General features: G+C 41.4%; 1 protein-coding gene across 7 annotated transcripts in view; it reads right to left on the bottom strand.

Annotated features, from left to right (window-relative positions):
* glyctk (glycerate kinase) overlaps positions 1–17,959 on the bottom strand; it is a 48,805-nt gene that overhangs the window by 19,078 nt on the left and 11,768 nt on the right. For 6 of the 7 annotated variants that reach the window (XM_063067711.1, XM_063067710.1, XM_063067712.1 and 3 more), the window contains 2 exons: positions 6,418–6,848; positions 3,864–4,015 (listed from right to left, as the gene is read on the bottom strand). In XM_063067711.1, the coding sequence (XP_062923781.1) occupies positions 3,864–4,015; positions 6,418–6,806 (541 nt within the window). In that variant the 5' untranslated portion in view covers positions 6,807–6,848. Of the gene's footprint in view, positions 1–3,863; positions 4,016–6,417; positions 6,849–12,219; positions 14,602–17,959 lie in introns of those variants that run through there. The other variant, XM_063067714.1, reaches the window with a different exon arrangement.

The following is a 17,959-nucleotide window of genomic DNA, read 5'->3' as shown; positions in this document are numbered from 1 at the left end:
TGACACAACTGTCATTGGCCTTATCTGAGACGGTGACAAGTCTACATACAGACGGGTGGTGGAACGGTTGGCTCTCTGGTGTGGTCAGAACAATCTGGAGCTAAGTACGCTAAAGACTGTGGAGATGACAGTGGACTTCAGGAGGAGCCCCCCAATACTCCCCCCACTCACTATACTCAACAGTATTGTGTCTGCTGTGGAGACCTTCAGGCTTCTGGGTGTCACAATCTCCCAGGACCTGAAGTGGACACCCAACACGGACACTCTTATCAAAAAGGCTCAGCAGAGGATGTATTTCCTACGTCAACTCAGGAAGAACAACCTGCCTCAGGAGCTGCTGACTCAATTCTATTCAGGAATAATCCATAAGACCATAAGACCATAAGACAAAGGAGCAGAAGTCGGCCATTCGGCCCATCGAGTCTGCTCCGCCATTTTATCATGAGCTGATCCATTCTCCCATTTAGTTCCACTCCCCCGCCTTCTCACCATAACCTTTGATGTCCTGGCTACTCAGATACCTATCAATCTTTGCCTTAAATACACCCAATGACTTGGCCTCCACTGCTGCCCGTGGCAACAAATTCCATAGATTCACCACCCTCTGACTAAAAAAATTTCTTCGCATTTCTGTTCTGAATGGGCGCCCTTCAATCCTTAAGTCATGCCCTCTCGTACTAGACTCCCCCATCACGGGAAACAACTTTGCCACATCCACTCTGTCCATGCCTTTCAACATTCGAAATGTTTCTATGAGGTCCCCCCTCATTCTTCTAAACTCCAAGGAATACAGTCCAAGAGCGGGCAAACGTTCCTCATATGTTAACCCTCTCAATCCCGGAATCATTCTAGTGAATCTTCTCTATACCCTCTCCAATGTCAGCACATCCTTTCTTAAATAAGGCAACCAAAACTGCCCACAGTACTCCAAGTGAGGTCTCACTTATACAGCCTCAACATCACATCCCTGCTCCTATACTCTATTCCTCTAGAAATGAATGCCAACATTGCATTCGCCTTTTTCACTACTGACTCAACCTGGAGGTTAACTTTAAGGGTATCCTGTACGAGAACTACCAAGTCCTGTTGCATCTCAGAACTTGAATTCTTTCCCCATTTAAATAATAGTCTGCCCATTTATTTTTTCTGCCAAAGTGCATAACCATACACTTTCCAACATTGTACTTCATTTGTCACTTCTCTGCCCATTCTTCCAATCTATCCAAGTCTCTCTGCAGACTCCCCGTTTCCTCGGCACTACCGGCCACTCCACCTATCTTCGTATCGTCAGCAAACTTAGCCACAAAGCCATCTATTCCATAATCCAAATTGTTGAGGTACAATGTAAAAAGAAGTGGCCCCAACACTGACCCCTGTGGAACACCTCTGGTAACCGGCAGCCAACCAGAATAGGATCCCTTTATTCCCACTCTCTGTTTCCTGCCAATCAGCCAACGCTCTATCCACGTATGTAACTTTCCTGTAATTCCATGGGCTCTTATCTTGTTAAGTAGCCTCATGTGTGGCACCTTGTCAAATTCCATCTGCTCTCTGTTCGTCCATCACTGTCTGCTTTAGATCAGCTACCAAACAAGACAAGAATAGACTCCAAAGAACTGTCAGGGCTGTGGAAAGGATTACTGGTGTGAAACTGCCCTCGATCCAGGACTTATATGCATCTCGAGTCAAGAAGCGAGCAAGCAGCATCATTGTAGACCCATCACACCCTGGACATCACCTGTTCCAACTCCTTCCTTCTGGTAGGCGCTTTAGATCACTGTATGCCAGGACAAATAGGTACAAGAACAGTTTCTTTCCGTATGCCATCAGTCTTATGAACACTTGAATTTTAGTCTATTATAAACCAAGTCCACCTGTACATACCTCATTGTATTTGGTTCATGATTATTTGCACTATTGTTTTGTTTGCTTTTTGATTCTGTACAGCGAGAGCTCAGGGAAACAGGCACCAAATTCCCTGTATGTGTCCACATACTTGGCGATAATAAAGGATTCTGATTCTGATTCTAAATTATAATTCATTGGTTATGTTTTGAGTAGTTAATGTTCGAGTATTAGCTAGCCTAATTAATATAGATAGAACCAAAACATTAACAGCATACTAATAGCTAGTGATGGCAGTGTCCATCCTGTACTTTGTGGGAGTCCACATTTTGTTTGTTCTTTTAAGACGCATGTGTAGGAAGTGTCTCCAACTGGAAGTCACTAACATTACTACAGGACACATTGAATTTAAAAGTAAATAGGAAGGTATTCTGCCATTCAACCTCTAGACCACTTTTCCATGTTCTCTTCATATCTTTTCAAATAGTCCAAAAATCTTTCATCTTAATCTTGAAAACACTCAGTGATTGAGCACCCACAGCAATCTGGAGCCCACATTTCCTTAAGTAAAGGAAATCTGCAATACAAATTCTAAACTTAAATCACTTATTTAAAGACTATGAGATATTGATTTAAATGAAGTCAAAGTCTAGGTTGAAGTTTAGATGAAGGGTCTTCTGTTTGGACGGATGTTGCCTGACCTATTGAGAATTCTCAGCATTTTCTGTTTTTATTTCAGATTTCTGGCATTTGCATTTTTAAAAAAATTACTGAAAATGTATGTCCTTGTAGGTCCTTATTGCTTTAAAGTTTAGTTTTGTCTGTCACATGCACATTGAAACGTACAGAGAAATGCATTGCTTGTGTCAGGGGGTAGCCGGCAAGTGTCACTACACTACCGGCAATAACATAGCATGCCAACGACTTACTAACTTTAATTCACAAGTCTTTGAAATGTGGGAGGAAACTGGGACACTGTAGGAAACCAATGTGGGGAAAACATACAAACTTCTTATAGTCAGTAGCAGGAAATGAGTACTGATCTTAGAGCTGGCGAACCCTAAGGCATTGCACTAACCACTACCTACCGCTTCCCCAGAAAATGCAATGACACAGTTATTACAAGGAATTTGATAGGATGACTGACAGGATAACACTTAAAAGCTGCAATTATTGGAAGTATGAAATAGAAACTAAAAACACACAGCAGGTCAGGCAACATCTGTGAAAAGAGCTTCACAGTTAACTTTATTTGCTATTGGCAGGGGTTTCTGCAATTGCACACAAAATGCATTCCATGTTAAATCAACCATGATGGTGTCTCCCTGCTGTGTAATTTGTGCACAGAAAGTTCTTACCAGTGCAATAACAGGATACATTTTGGGCAAGATATCAGAAGGAATGCTTGGCTCTTTTTTTACTGAGCAAAGGTACTGGTTCTTTAACACCCACTTGAGACAGTAGATAACATACTGGTTTAATATCTTACTTGAAAGGTACCACCTCCTGCAATGCAGCACTCCATTTTTACTCTGCTGAGGGTTGGCTAAGATGTAGGAGTAGAAATTGGCTATACAGCCTATTGAGTCTGCTCCACCACTCTGTCATGGCTGATTTATTATCTCTCTCAACCCTATTCTTCTGGCTTCTCCCCATAACGTTTGACACCCTGACTAATCAAGAACCTGATAATGAATTACATAGATACATCACACTCTGGCTAGGGAAATTCCTTCTCACCTCTATTCTAACTGGATGTCCCTCTATTCTGAGGTTATTCCCTCTGGCCTTAGACTCTCCCACTATACCAAACATCCTAAAAGTCATAAAGCACTCCTATGTTAACCCTTTCATTACCAAAATCATTCTTGTGAACCTCCTCTAGACCCTCTCCAATGTCAGCACATCTTTGCTTAGAAAAGGGGCCTAAATCTGCTCACAATATTTCAAGAGCACTCTGGTTAATGCTATGGTTGACAATAGTATGGGGTAATCATGAACTGAAAAGAATTCCTTACCTGAGATTAGCACAAGTAACAAGTCATGTTCAGTGAGTTCTTCAGCTAAGCGATGGATACTGTTTGCTGCCTTTAAAGAATTCTCATCAGGAAGATTATGTTGTGCTCCTTCCATTACCTGTATTTTTGTCTGTGGCTTTAAAAGCATGTCCCTGTGGAGACAATCTGGAATTATGACCAAGTACATTACTTGTCCATACATTTGCAAAAGGTATATTTTACTTGCATTTTTTTCACATATCTACTGAATAATCTCATGTCCAGAGTGCTTTGATCTCTTCTTTCCCTCCATTACTTTGTCTACCTCAGTGCCTGTATTTGGTTCTTGCCAGAGAAAATTAAACCACGGAAGGCACAAGTTATGAATAAACTCAACATCATCTGATGTGAAAGTGTCATAGAAACTAGCTCAGCTCCCCTCTGACCTTTTTGCAAATAGCCTTAAACCTACAATTATTAGGAGAGTCATGGGCTTTACCAGTGATAGACCACTACAGCACAAGAACAGGCCCTTCAGCCAAAACTATTATTCTACTTAGTTCCACTGATCTACACCTATCTACTCTTCATATCCCTCCCTTCCATGTACCTACCCAAATTTCTCTTAACAGATGAAATTGACCCTGCATCCACCACTTAGCTTGGCAGCTCGTTCCACACTCTCACCACCCTCATGTTCCCCTTAAACATTTTACCTATCACCCTTAGCTGATTTTTCCCCTCTACTCCCACATTCCAGAACGTCAAAAATTTAATTGCTGACAGCCTGTTTAACAATGATATGTTTGCCCTCACAGAACATCCCTACACATCTACGTTTACTAGTAAGAGTCACTGGGTAAGAGACAGCTACAGGAACAAGTGCCTTTCAACCCTCCTTGGTACAAGGGTGGAGACAAAGTAGTGGCATCTGTTCCTCTACCACCTGTGATTAGGAAATGAAATTGGGAAAGCACTGGTCGATATTGGTGAAATCGATTATAGCAGCTTGACTACATCAAACGTGGAAATCTTCCCACTTGAAATGAAATTCTAACACAAGTGCAGACGCAAGATAATCTGGAAAATTCTCTGAGTCATTCTTCATTATGTTGTACAAAGGTTGCAGATAAAACAGGGAATTAATTAATTTTGCTCCTGAACATACCTGTATTTAACTAATACCCTTTGAAAGTTACAACTAAATTCACTTTTGGCATCTTTTCAGGAATCTTGAATAAATTCCAAACCAAAATGACTTGCTGCATTGAAAGAAATTATCTTCTTCATAATTATGTAGTTTCCCTTCTTCTTGTTTGGTTAATTAGCAAAAGTTTAATGTGGCGGTTTTACTGTCTGTCAAATGTTTTATGGAGCATTTAAAGTAGATTTTTTTTGCATCAATTGCCTGATGGAAGTAGAGTTTCAATCCTGTGTTAAGCTGTACCTTAGTGACGCTCCCTTCAGACCCTTATTATCTGGCTTACACAACACAAATTTAGCATTGGTGTTAATCTAAAACAGTTTTCCACTAATGTCCTGATGAATGATCTCAGCCCAAAATGTTAACTGTTTATTAATTCCATATTTGCTGCCTGACCTGCTGACCTCCTCCAGCATTTTTGTGTGTTGCTTTGGATTTCCAGAATTTGTAGAATCAGTAGTGTTTTACAATTATGATGAATTTGAAGCAGCCTTATTCTTGGATTGCACGTCAGAACAAGGATAAGACGTTGTCAAGCTGGAGACTGTGCAGAAGAGATTTACAAGGATGCTGCCTGACTAGAGGGCTTAAATTATAGATTGAATTATAGGTTGGCCCTGCTAGATCTTTATTCCTTGGAGTGTAGGAGAATAAGATGGTGGGGCATAGTCTTATCCCCAGAGTTGAGGAGTCCAAAAGTAGAGGACACAGATACAAGAGGGGAAAGATTCAAAAGAGACCAGAAGAGGTAATTTCTTTACACAGAGGGTAATGAGCACCTGGAATTAGCTTCCAGAAGAAATGGGTCAGTTAAGTACAACTGTAACATTTAGAGGCATGTTTTGAATAGGCTTTGAAGGTTATGGACCAAGCTTGAAGGGATGATGCAAACACGAGGAAATCTGCAGATGCTGGAATTTCAAGCAACACACATAACAGTTGCTGGTGAACGCAGCAGGCCAGGCAGCATCTATAGGAAGAGGTATGGTCGACGTTTCGGGCCGAGACCCTTCGTCAGGACTGGCATACATCCATTGGGCTGAAGGGCCTATTTCTGTGTTGTATGACACTATGACAAGTCTGTCTTTGCACAATATCCCTTGCCTTTTGTACTATTAATATCTCCTCAAACATGGAAATTTCCATTTTCTTATCTCCTCTGAGACTAGCTACAACAGCAGGATCAGAGATTAAATCCAGGAAAATCCTGCTTTACCGTGGCCCCATTTCACTGGATCAGAAATGTGCCAATTTAGCAAGCCCAAAACTGATAAACATTCAAGCTTCTGGTTTGGATTTATTGGGGAAGGCTCACTGGCACTTGTGGGTAGCAGAAAAAGAAAAACCACATGATAATTTCCTCTTTCCTACTCTTTTCCAGTCAGCTGAAGATCATTCTGAATCCCAAGAGGAACACTGATCACTCCTTTGACCAAATGGTCTCCAAGTATCTGTTCCATAGCAGCTGCCATTCCCATCACTGCCTTCCCAAATCCGGCAAGGTGGACATTTTTGTGGACTCGGAAAGACTGACGTTGTATCAGCAGCCTCTCTCCTTCCATGCTAACATTATCCTTGATTATATTTTGAGGCAGAACGGCATTGATTGCAGTCTGAAAGATCTCCAGGCCCTTCTGCTTAAGGGTCATTTCTCTGTTGATTACAGAAGCGCACATTGGAAATCTCCTCGGTTGCCAGTTCTTACAAATGAATTGATGATTGGAACAAAGCCACAAGTATCTTCTAAATGAAGAGACCATTTTCTTTATTGTGGATCAATGATTTCTTGCAATGATTTCATCCTGCCAGGAAAAAAACGTGCATTAGTAACAATTCAATTCAGGATTAAACATAGATTACTTCCATTACATTTCACTGTGGAATCAAAGGTGTGGTTTATACCAGCAACACATACAAAATGCTGGAGGAACTCAGCAGGCCAGGCAGCATCAATGGAAGAGAGTACAGTTGATGCTTGGGCTGAGATCCTTCAGCAGGACTGGAGAATTTTCCCCAGAGTGCATCAATCTGTTATAGTACACTCAATTTAGGAAATATGCTTTATCAGAGAGAGAAGGTGACCTGATGTCTAGTATTAAAAATTCAGAAAATCTTCGCAGGTTTGTGCACAGGAATTTACATTTCACTGCTTCTGGAAGGCTTGTAAATACAGTGTAGATATATAATCAGTGGCCACTTTATTAGGTACACCAGAACACCTGCTTGTAAATATAAATATCTAATCAGCCAATCATGTGACAGCAACTCAATGCATAAAAGCACACAGATATAGTCAAAGAATTAAGTTGTTTTTCAGATCGAACATCAGAGTGGGGAGGAAAGGACTTTGACTGTTGGTGTCAGAGGCCAAATGGGGTGGTTTGAATATTGAAACTTCTGACCTCCTTGGATTTTCACACACAACAGATTCTGCAGTTTACAGAGAATGGTGTGAAAACGAAGTACATCAAGGGAGCAGTTCTGTGGACAGAAATGCCTTGTTAATGAGAGGTCAGAGGAGAATGGCTAGATTCATTAAAGCTGACAGGAAGGTGATAGTAACTCAAATAACCTTGTGTTACAGTTGCTGAAGACCATAAACATACACTTAGTGGCTACTTTATTAGAGACGGGAGGTACTTGATAAAGTGACCACTGAGTGGAAGTGGCTAGTGTGCAAAATTGAACCATTTGGTTTTGGGAGTAATGTACTGGCAAAGACTGAAGGTTGAACAACAATCAGTAATAAGTGGGTTTCTTTTGGGGTGCCAGTCAGTGACTAATGGGTTTCTGCAAGGATTAATGCTTGGGCCTTTGTTATTCACAATCAATGAATGGGGGGAACTAAGTGTGCAAATAAGTTTGCTCATAGTGACAGTGCACATAACCCAAGAGTATTGTTTTCAACTATTGAACATCTATTAAACCCAGCTCCATTAATGGAAAGATTGATGAAAGCATCTAAGGCTAAAAGAGAGAATTTTGATACAGTTTTTACAGAAAAATGAATAGTACAAGATGTAATATAATACAGATATCAAGAATAAATCTTGTTGAACCTCATCAAGCTCAACACTGAACTAAACTCCTTTAGTAAAATAAGTTTACCTAAACTTCGAGAAATAATTACTCAACTAAAGCTGACCACTTGTGTCCTTGATCCTATTCCCACCGGCTTCTTTAAAGAAGTTTAACATGCACTGATTGACAGTGTACTCGACACAGTTAATTACTCAGTACGTAGTTTCTGGCATTTTCCCAAATTCCTCAAAAACTTCAGTGGTTAAACCCCTGCTTAAGAAAAATAATCTAGACTCTTCTGTTTTGGACAATTTTGGACTTATTTCCAAACTGCCTTTTCTAAGTAAAAACTTAGAAAAAGTAGTTTTTTTGACAATTAAGTGACTACTTGAATAAAAATTCTGTTCTTAAGCATTATCAGTCAGGTGTTAGATCAAATCATAGTACAGAAACTGCACTATTTAAAGTAGTAAATGACTTATGGCTTAATACTAATGAGGTAACGTCAGTTCTTGTTCTCTTAAAATTGAGCACAGTGTTTGATACCAGTATGGGAACCAGTATGATAGAGCTGAGGATGAGCCATAGTCATAGTCATACTTTATTGATCCCGGGGGAATTTGGTTTTCGTTACAGTTGCACCATAAATAATTAAATAGTAACAAAACCATAAATAATTAAATAGTAATATGTAAATTATGCCAGGGTGTCTGACCCTCCAAGGGAGGAGTTGTAAAGTTTGATGGCCACAGGCAGGAATGACTTCTTATGACGTTCTATGTTGCATCTTGGTGGAATTAGTCTCTGGCTGAATGTACTCCTGTACCCAACCAGTACATTATGTAGTGGATGGGACACATTGTCCAAGATGGCATGCAACTTGGCCGGCATACTCTTTTCAGACACCACCGTCAGAGAGTCCAGTTCCATCCCTACAACAGAGCCATCAAGTTTACAAGTAAATGATGGGTGTAACATGAATGTAAGAAAGGCCAAGCCTATGATTGGGTACAAATGCAGACAGAGCAAAGAATTGAATTGTACCACAGAGGCAAAATTTTAAAGGACGGAGAATGCAGGACTGAAGGTGCTGTATTTAAATGCAGGTAGCATTTGGAATAAGGTGGACGAAATAGTGGTGCAATTAGAGATTGACTTTGTGGAGCCGTGGCTGAAAGAAGGCCATAGTTGGGAGCTTAACATCAAAGGATATACTTTGTATCAAAAGGACAGGCAGAAAGGCATAGGCGGTGGTGTGGTTCTGTTGGTAAGAGATGGAATTACATTTTTAGATAGAGGTAACATAGAGTCAGAGAATGTTGAATTTTTGTAGGTGGAGTTAAGAAACTGTAAGTTAAAAAAAACTATGGGAATCATATATAGGCCTCCAAATAGTAGCCAAGATGTGGGGTTGAGATTGCAAAGGGAGCTGGAAAAGGCATGTAATAAGGGTAACGTCACAATTGTAATGGGGGACTTGACTATGCAAAAGGATTGGGGAAATCAGGTCAAATCACAAGAGAAGGAACTTGTTGAGTGTCTACAAGATGGTTTTTTAGAGCAGCTTGTGCTTGAGCCAACTAGGGGCAAGACTATCTTAGATTGGGTGTTCTGTGATAATCCACATCTTATTAGAGAGCTTAATGTAAAGGAACCCTTTGGAGGCAGTGATCATAATATGACTGAATTCAAACTGCAATTAGAGAGAGAGTTGCATAACTCACATGTGTCAGTATTGCAATGGAATAAAGGAAGTTACAGAGGCATGAGAGAAGAGCTTGCCCAGGTGGATTTGAGGAAAATACTGTGGGGACGACGGCAGAGCAGACATGGCTGAAGTTTCTCAGAACAGTTCATGAGGTGTAAGATAGATATGTCCCACAGAAGAAGTAGTTCTCAAATGGCAGGGCTGGGCAACCATGGCTGACAAGGGAAGTTAAGGACTGCATAAAAGCTAAGGAAGGAGCATATGAGGTAGCAAAAGTGAGTGGGAAGTTGGATGATTAGGAAGCTTTTAAAATCCAACAAAAAGCAACTAAAAAGCTATAAGAATGGAAAAGATGAAATATGAGGGTAACCTAGCCAATAATATAAAGCAGGATACTGTAAGTTTTTCAGTTATATAAAGAATAAAAGGGAGGTGAAAATTGATATTGGACCACTGAAAAATGATGTTGGTGAGGTAGTAATGGGGAACAAAGAAATGGCAGGTGAACTTAATGACTACTTTGCATCAGCCTTCACTATGGAAGATGCTAGCAGTGTGCCAGTGGTCCATGAATGTCAGGGAGCAACAGTGCCATTGCTACTACAAAAGAAAAAGTGCCAGGCAAACTCACAAGGTCTAAAGGAGGACAAGTCACCTGGACCAGATGAACTACTTTCCTGAGTCCTGAGAGAGGTTGTTGAAGAGATGACAGATACATTGGTCACGATCTTTCAAGAATCACTTGATTCTGTCATGGCCCTGGAGGTCTGGAAAATTGCAAATGTCACTCCACTCTTTAAGAAGGGAGGAAGGCAAAAGATAGGAAATTATACGCCAGTTAGCCTAACCTCAGAGGTTGGGAAAGTGTTGGAGTCTATTGTTAAGGATGAGGTTTCAGGCTACTTGAAGACCAATGGTAAAATACATAAAAGTCAGCATGGTTTCAGTGAAGAGAAATCTTGCTGACAACCCTGGAAGTAACAAGCAGGGTGGACAAAGGAGAGGCCGTGGATGTCAGTTACTTGGATTTTCAGAAGACATTTGATAAAAGTGCCACACACGAGGCAGCTTAACAAGATAAAATCCTATAGTGTTACAGGAAAGATACTGGCACAGACAGCAGAATGGCTGACAGACAGGAGGCAGTGAGTGGGAATAAAGGCAACCTTTTTTGGTTGTCTGCCAGTGATTAATGGTGCTCCTCAGGGGTCAGTATTGGGACTGCCATTTTTCACACTGATTTTCAATGATTTGGAAAATGGAATTGATGACTTTTGTGGCAAAGTTCGCGGATGATATGAAGGTAGGTAGTGCTGAGGAAACAATGCGATTGCAACAGGACTTAGACAAATTAGAAGTACAGTGGCAGATGGAATACAGTGTTGGGAAATGTATGATAATGCATTTTGGTAAAAGGAAAAATAGTTTAGACTATTATCTAAATTGGGAGAAGGCTCAAACATCAAAGGTGCAGAGGGACCTAGGAGACCTTGTGCAAGACTTCCAGAAGGTTGAGTCTGTGGTAAAGAAGGCAAATTCAACGTTGGCATTTATTTCAAGGGGAATAGAATATAAAAGCAAGGAGATAATGCTGAGGCTTTATAAGATGCTAGTCAGGCCACACTTAGAATATTGTCAACAGTTTTGTGCCCCATATCTCAGAAAGGATGTATTGTCATTGGAGAGAGGACAGAGGAGGTTCACAAGCATTATTCCAGGAATGAAGGAGTTAACAAATGAGGAGCATCTATATTACTTGGTGTACTCTATATTACATTGACTGTTCTATTTATTATAAATTATTATAAATTACTATGATTGCACATTGCACATTTAGATGGAGATGTGACATAAAGATTTTTATTCCTCATGTATGTGAAGGATTGAACATAGAACATAGAAAACCTACAGCACAATACAGGCCCTCTGGCCCACAAAGCTGTGCCAAACATGTCCTTACCTTAGAAATTACCTAGGGTTACCCATAGACCTCTATTTTTCTAAGCTCCATGTACCTATCCAGGAGTCTCTTAAAAGACCCTATCGTTTCCACCTCCACCACCGTCGCTGGCAGCCCACTCCACACACTCACCACTCTCTGCGTAAAAAACTTAGCCCTGACATCTCCTCTGTATCTACTTCCAAGCACCTTAAAATTGTGCCCTCTCATGTTAGCTATTTCAGCCCTGGGGAAAAGCCTCTGACTATCCACACGATCAATGCCTCTCATCATTTCATACATCTCTATCAGGTGACCTCTCATCCTCTGTTGCTCCAAGGAGAAAAGACCAAGTTCACTCAACCTATTCTCATAAGGTATGCTCCCCAATCCAGGTGACATCCTTGTAAATGTCCTTTGCACCCTTTCTATGGTTTCCATGTCCTTCCTGTACTGAGGCAACCAGGATGTAAGAAATAAAGTCAATTCAATTCAAGCAACATACATCAAAGTTGCTGGTGAACGCAGCAGGCCAAGCAGCATCTATAGGAAGAGGCGCAGTCGACGTTTCAGGCCGAGACCCTTCGTCAGGACTCGTTTGCGTTTCAATTCAATTCATTTGGCAACTGTCGTTCATTCTTTGGGGCACTTCTCCGCTTTCGTGGATGGTTGTAAAGAAATAGCATTTCAGGATGTAATATTGTATACATTAATCTGATATTAAATTGTACCTTTGAACCTTTGTACTCGCTGGAATTTAGAATAATGCAGGGGGATCTCATTGAAACCTACTGAATGTTGAAAGGACTAGACAGGATGGATATGGAGAGGATATTTCCTATGGCGGGGGGTAACCAGAACTAGAGGGCACAACCTCAAAATTGAGGGGCGGCCTTTTAGAACAGAGGTGAGGAAGAATTATTTTAGTGAGAGTAGTGAATCTGTGGAATGCTCAGCCACAGACTGTAATGAGGCCATGCCTGTGGGTATATTCAAAACATAAGTTGATCGTTTCCTGATCGTTCAGTGCATCTTGTTCAGTGAAGACTTTCCAGGCGCAGATCCATGGTCTCGCAAGACTAACGGATGCCTTTACTAATTGACTGAGCTAACTTTCAAATCACATATTAATCATATTACTGAGACTGATCTTTCATTTAAAGAACATTGCAGGAGTTCAACTTTTTATAACATCTCAAGATACAGAGAAATTGATAACATGATTTTGTTTTTAGCCAATTATACTATTATATGCACTATTTTCAGGAGTGCCTTGGAGAGATGTACAGTAAATCAGCTGCAGCTTGGTCAAAGTGCAGTAGCAAGAACCTTAACCAAAAAGAAATCTGAGTGCATTTCCCTGGTTTTAGCATTGTTACATTGGCTGCCCGAGCCCTTTAGGATCAACTTTAAAATAGTCTTAATTGTGTACAAAGTTCTGAATAATCTAGCTCCTTTGTATATACATAGAAACATAGAAAACCTACAGCACAATACAGGCCCTTCGGCCCACAATGCTGTGCTGAACATGTACTTACTTTGTAAATTACCTAGGGTTACCCATAACCCTTTATTTTTCTAAGCTCCATGTACCTATCCAGGAGTCTCGGAAAAGACCCTATCGTATCTGCCTCCACCACCATTGCCGGCAGCCCATTCCACACACTCAACACTCCCTGCATAAAAAACTTACCCCTGACATATCCTCTGTACCTACTTCCAAGCAACTTAAAACTGTGCCCGATCAATGCCTGTCATCATTTTATACACCTCTATCAGGTCACCTCTCATCCTCCACCGCTCCAAGGAGAAAAGGTAGAGTTCACTCAACCTATTCTCATAAGGCATGTTCCCCAATCCAGGAAACATCTTGTAAATCTCCTCTGCACCTTTTTTATAGTTTCCACATTCTTCCTGTAGTGAAGGTGACCAGAACTGAACGCACTATTCCAAGTGGGGTCTGACCAGGGTCCTATATAGCTGTAACATTACCTCTCGGCTCTTGAACTCAGTCCCACGGTTGATGAAGGCCAATGCATCGCATGCCTTCTTAACTGGAGTCAACCTGCACACCAGCTTTGAGTGTCCTATGGACTCGGACCCCAAGATCCCTCTGATCCTCCACACTGCTAGAGTCTTAATATTAATACTATATTCTGCCATCATATTTGACCTACCAAAACGAATCACCTTACACTTATCTGGGTTGCACTCCATGTATATTTGAGTGTAAGGATACCCTTACATCGCTAATTGTAATCTTAGATCCTCAAATACATTTGCTTAGTGTTCCTAGAGCAAAGCATATAAGAACTAGTGATGTGGCCTTTTGTACTTATGCACCAAGAATCAGCTGGGATTCACCAGTACTGTGGAACGTTTCAGAACAAGGAAATGGCAGATAAACTGCATAGGTATATTGCATCAGTCTTCACTAAGGAAGACACTAGCAGTATGCCAGAAGTTCACAAAAGTGAGCGTAGTAGCTTTTACTATGGAGAAGGTGCTTGGGAAGATGAAAGGTCCAAAGGTAGATAAGTCACCAGGACAAGTTAGACTACACTTAAATGCAGCATCTCCAAGTTTGCGGATGACACGAAGCTGGGTGGCAGTGTTAGCAGTGAGGAGGATGCTAAGAGGATGCAGGGTGACTTGGATAGGTTGGGTGAGTGGGCAAACTCATGGCAGATGCAATTTAATGTGGATAAATGTGAAGTTATCCACTTTGGTGGCAAAAATAGGAAAACAGATTATCTGAATGGTGGCCGATTAGGAAAAGGGGAGGTGCAACGAGACCTGGGTGTCATTATACACCAGTCATTGAAAGTGGGCATGCAGGTACAGCAGGTGGTGAAAAAGGCGAATGGTATGCTGGCATTTATAGCGAGAGGATTCGAGTACAGGAGCAGGGAGGTACTACTGCAGTTGTACAAGGCCTTGGTGAGACCACACCTGGAGTATTGTGTGCAGTTTTGGTCCCCTAATCTGAGGAAAGACATCTTTGCCATAGAGGGAGTACAAAGAAGGTTCACCAGATTGATTCCTGGGATGGCAGGACTTTCATATGAAGAAAGACTGGATGAACTGGGCTTGTACTCGTTGGAATTTAGAAGATTGAGGGGGGATCTGATTGAAATGTATAAGATCCTAAAGGGATTGGACAGGCTAGATGCAGGAAGATTGTTCCCGATGTTGGGGAAGTCCAGAACGAGGGGTCACAGTTTGAGGATAGAGGGGAAGCCTTTTAGGACCAAGATTAGGAAAAACTTCTTCACACAGAGAGTGGTGAATCTGTGGAATTCTCTGCCACAGGAAACTGTTGAGGCCAGTTCATTGGCTATGTTTAAGAGGGAGTTAGATATGGCCCTTGTGGCTACAGGGGTCAGGGGGTATGGAGGGAAGGCTGGGGCGGGGTTCTGAGTTGGATGATCAGCCATGATCATAATAAATGGCGGTGCAGGCTCGAAGGGCCGAATGGCCTACTCCTGCACCTATTTTCTATGTTTCTATGTTTACACCCGAGTTATGAAGATTTAACTGAAGAGATTGTGGAGGCATTAGTAATGATCTTTTAAGAATAACTAGATTCTGGAGGACTGGAAAACTGCAAATGTCACTCCACACTTCAGGAAGGGAAGAAAGCAGAAGAAAGGAAATTTTAGGCCAGTTAGTCTGACCTCAGTGATTGGGAAGGTGTTGGATTTGGTTCTTAAGGATGATGTTTTGGGGTATTTACAGGCACATAGTAACTTGGGCCAAAGTCAACATGGTTCCCCTAAGGGAAAACCTTGCCTGACGAATCTATTGGAATTCTTTGAGGAAGTAAATAGGATAAACAATGGGGGAGGGGTGGGAAAATGATGGATGTTGGTTACTTGGATTTTCAAAAGGCATTGACAAGGTGCCACACATGAGGCTACCGAGCAAGAAAAGAGCCCAGGGTTTTACCGGAAAGATATTAGCATGGATAGAGCATTGGCTGATTGACAGGAAGTAAAGACTGAGAATAAAGGGACCTTTTTCTGACTGGTTGCCAGTGACTAGTGTGTTCCTCGGGGGGGGGGGGGGTTGTTGGGAGTGCTTCTTTTTAAGTTATGCTAATGGATGGCAGAATTGATAGCTTTGTGCCCAATTTTGTGGATGATATGAAGATAGGTGGAGGGGCAGGTAGTGTTAAGAAAGCAGGGAGGCTACAGAAGGACATGGACAGATTAGGAGAATGGGCAAAGAATTCGCAGAAGGAATACAGTGTTGTGAATTGTTTGTTCATATACTTTGCTAGATGGAATAAAATCAGAGACTATTTTCTAAATGGGGAGAAAAATCAAAAATCCAAGGTGCAAAGGGACTATGGAGCCCTCATGCAGGATTCCCTAACGTTAATTTTCAGGTTGAGTCGGTGATGAGGAAGGCAAGTGCAATATTAGCATACCCTTTGAGAGAACTAGAGTATAAAAACAAGGATATAATGCTGAGGCTTTATATGGAACTGATGGGATTCATTTGGAGTATTGTATCTAAGAAAGGATGTGCTGACATTGGAGAGGGTTAAAAGGAGGTTCACAAAAATTATTCCAGGAATGTAAGACTTATAATATGAGGAACATTTGATGCCTCTGGGCCTGTACTTGGTGTAATTTAGAAGAATGATGGGGGATCTCATTCAAACCCATCACATGTTGAAAAACCTAGGTAGAGTGGATGTGGAGAGGATGTTTCCTATGGTGGGGAAAGAGCAACACCTCAAGATAGATGGATGTTCATTTAGAACACAGATAAGGAGGAATTCCTTTCGCCAGAAGGTGGTGAATCTGTGCAGTCCATGCCACTGGGTGTATTTAAGGCAGAGGTTGATAAATTCTTGATAAGTCAGGGCATGAAAGGTCGTAACCTTATGGAGAAGGCAGGAGAATGGGGTTGACAGGGAAATGGATCAGCCTTGATCAAATGGCATTGAACACTCATCGGGCCAAATAGAAACATAGAAAACCTACAGCACAATGCTGTGCCGAACATGTACTTACTTTAGAAATTACCTGTGTTACCCATAGCTCTCTATTTTTCTAAACTTTATATACCTATCCAGGAATCTCTTAAAAGACCCTTAAAATAGCTCAATTCTGCTCCAATGCCTGATGGTCTAAAACCTACTTATAGGATTACGTAATGTCTGTTGATGTTGATATTTATATAATTTGGTCTGGAAGATGTTGCCAGCAAACAACACCAAGGGGATCGTCCTCTGGCTGGTTCATGAAAGTACTTCTTTCATGTCTTCTTTTTCTTTCAAATGTGGTTCTACTGCTGTTGGAACCTGTGATCTATGTTTTGTAGGTGTGTCATCTGGCTCGAGAGATATGGCACTTCTACTGTCTCCAAGAATTAGAGCGAAGTGTGCGGCCTCAAGGCCAAGAAGCCTGGAGACGGGGCACGAGCCCAGGATTAACTCAATTTCTCACTGATTAAGGCACCAAGGAAGACTGAAATCAGCGAGGCACGAGTGGAAAATGAGAGAGTATTCAACGCCATCCACCATATAACAATTACAGTACGGAAACAGGCCATCTCGGCCCTTCTAGTCCGTGCCGAACTCTTACTCACACCTAGTCCCACTGACCTGCACTCAGCCCATAACCCTCCATTCCTTTCCTGTCTATATAGCTGTCCAATTTAACTTTAAACGACAACATCGAACCTGCCTCAACCACTTCTGCTGGAAGTTCGTTCCACACAGCTACCACTGTCTGAGTAAAGAAGTTCCCCCTCAAGTTACCCCTAAACTTTTGTCCTTTAACTCTCATGTCCTCATGTTTGAATCTTCCCCACTCTCAATGGAAAAAGCCTATCCATGTCAACTCTGTCTATCCCCTCATAATTTTGAATACCTCTATCAAGTCCCCTCTCAACCTTCTATGTTCCAAAGAATAAAGACCCAACTTGTTCAACCTATCTCTGTAACTTAGGTGCTGAAACCCAGGTAACATTCTAGTAAATCTTCTCTGTGCTCTCTCTATTTTGTTGACATCTTTCCTATAATTCGGTGACCAAAACTGTACCCAATACTCCAAATTTGGCCTCACCAATGCCTTGTACAATTTCAACATTACATCCCAACTCCTTTGCTCAATGCTCTGATTTATAAAGGCCAGCATACCAAAAGCTTTCTTCATCACCCTATCCACATGGGATTCCACCTTCAGGGAACTATGCACCATTATTCCTACTGCATTCTTCAATGCCCTACT

The sequence above is a fragment of the Mobula hypostoma genome, chromosome 15 (genome assembly GCF_963921235.1).
Source record: "Mobula hypostoma chromosome 15, sMobHyp1.1, whole genome shotgun sequence".
NCBI classification, from domain to species: Eukaryota; Metazoa; Chordata; class Chondrichthyes; order Myliobatiformes; family Myliobatidae; genus Mobula; species Mobula hypostoma.
This window is presented reverse-complemented; position numbering and strand designations above follow the sequence as displayed.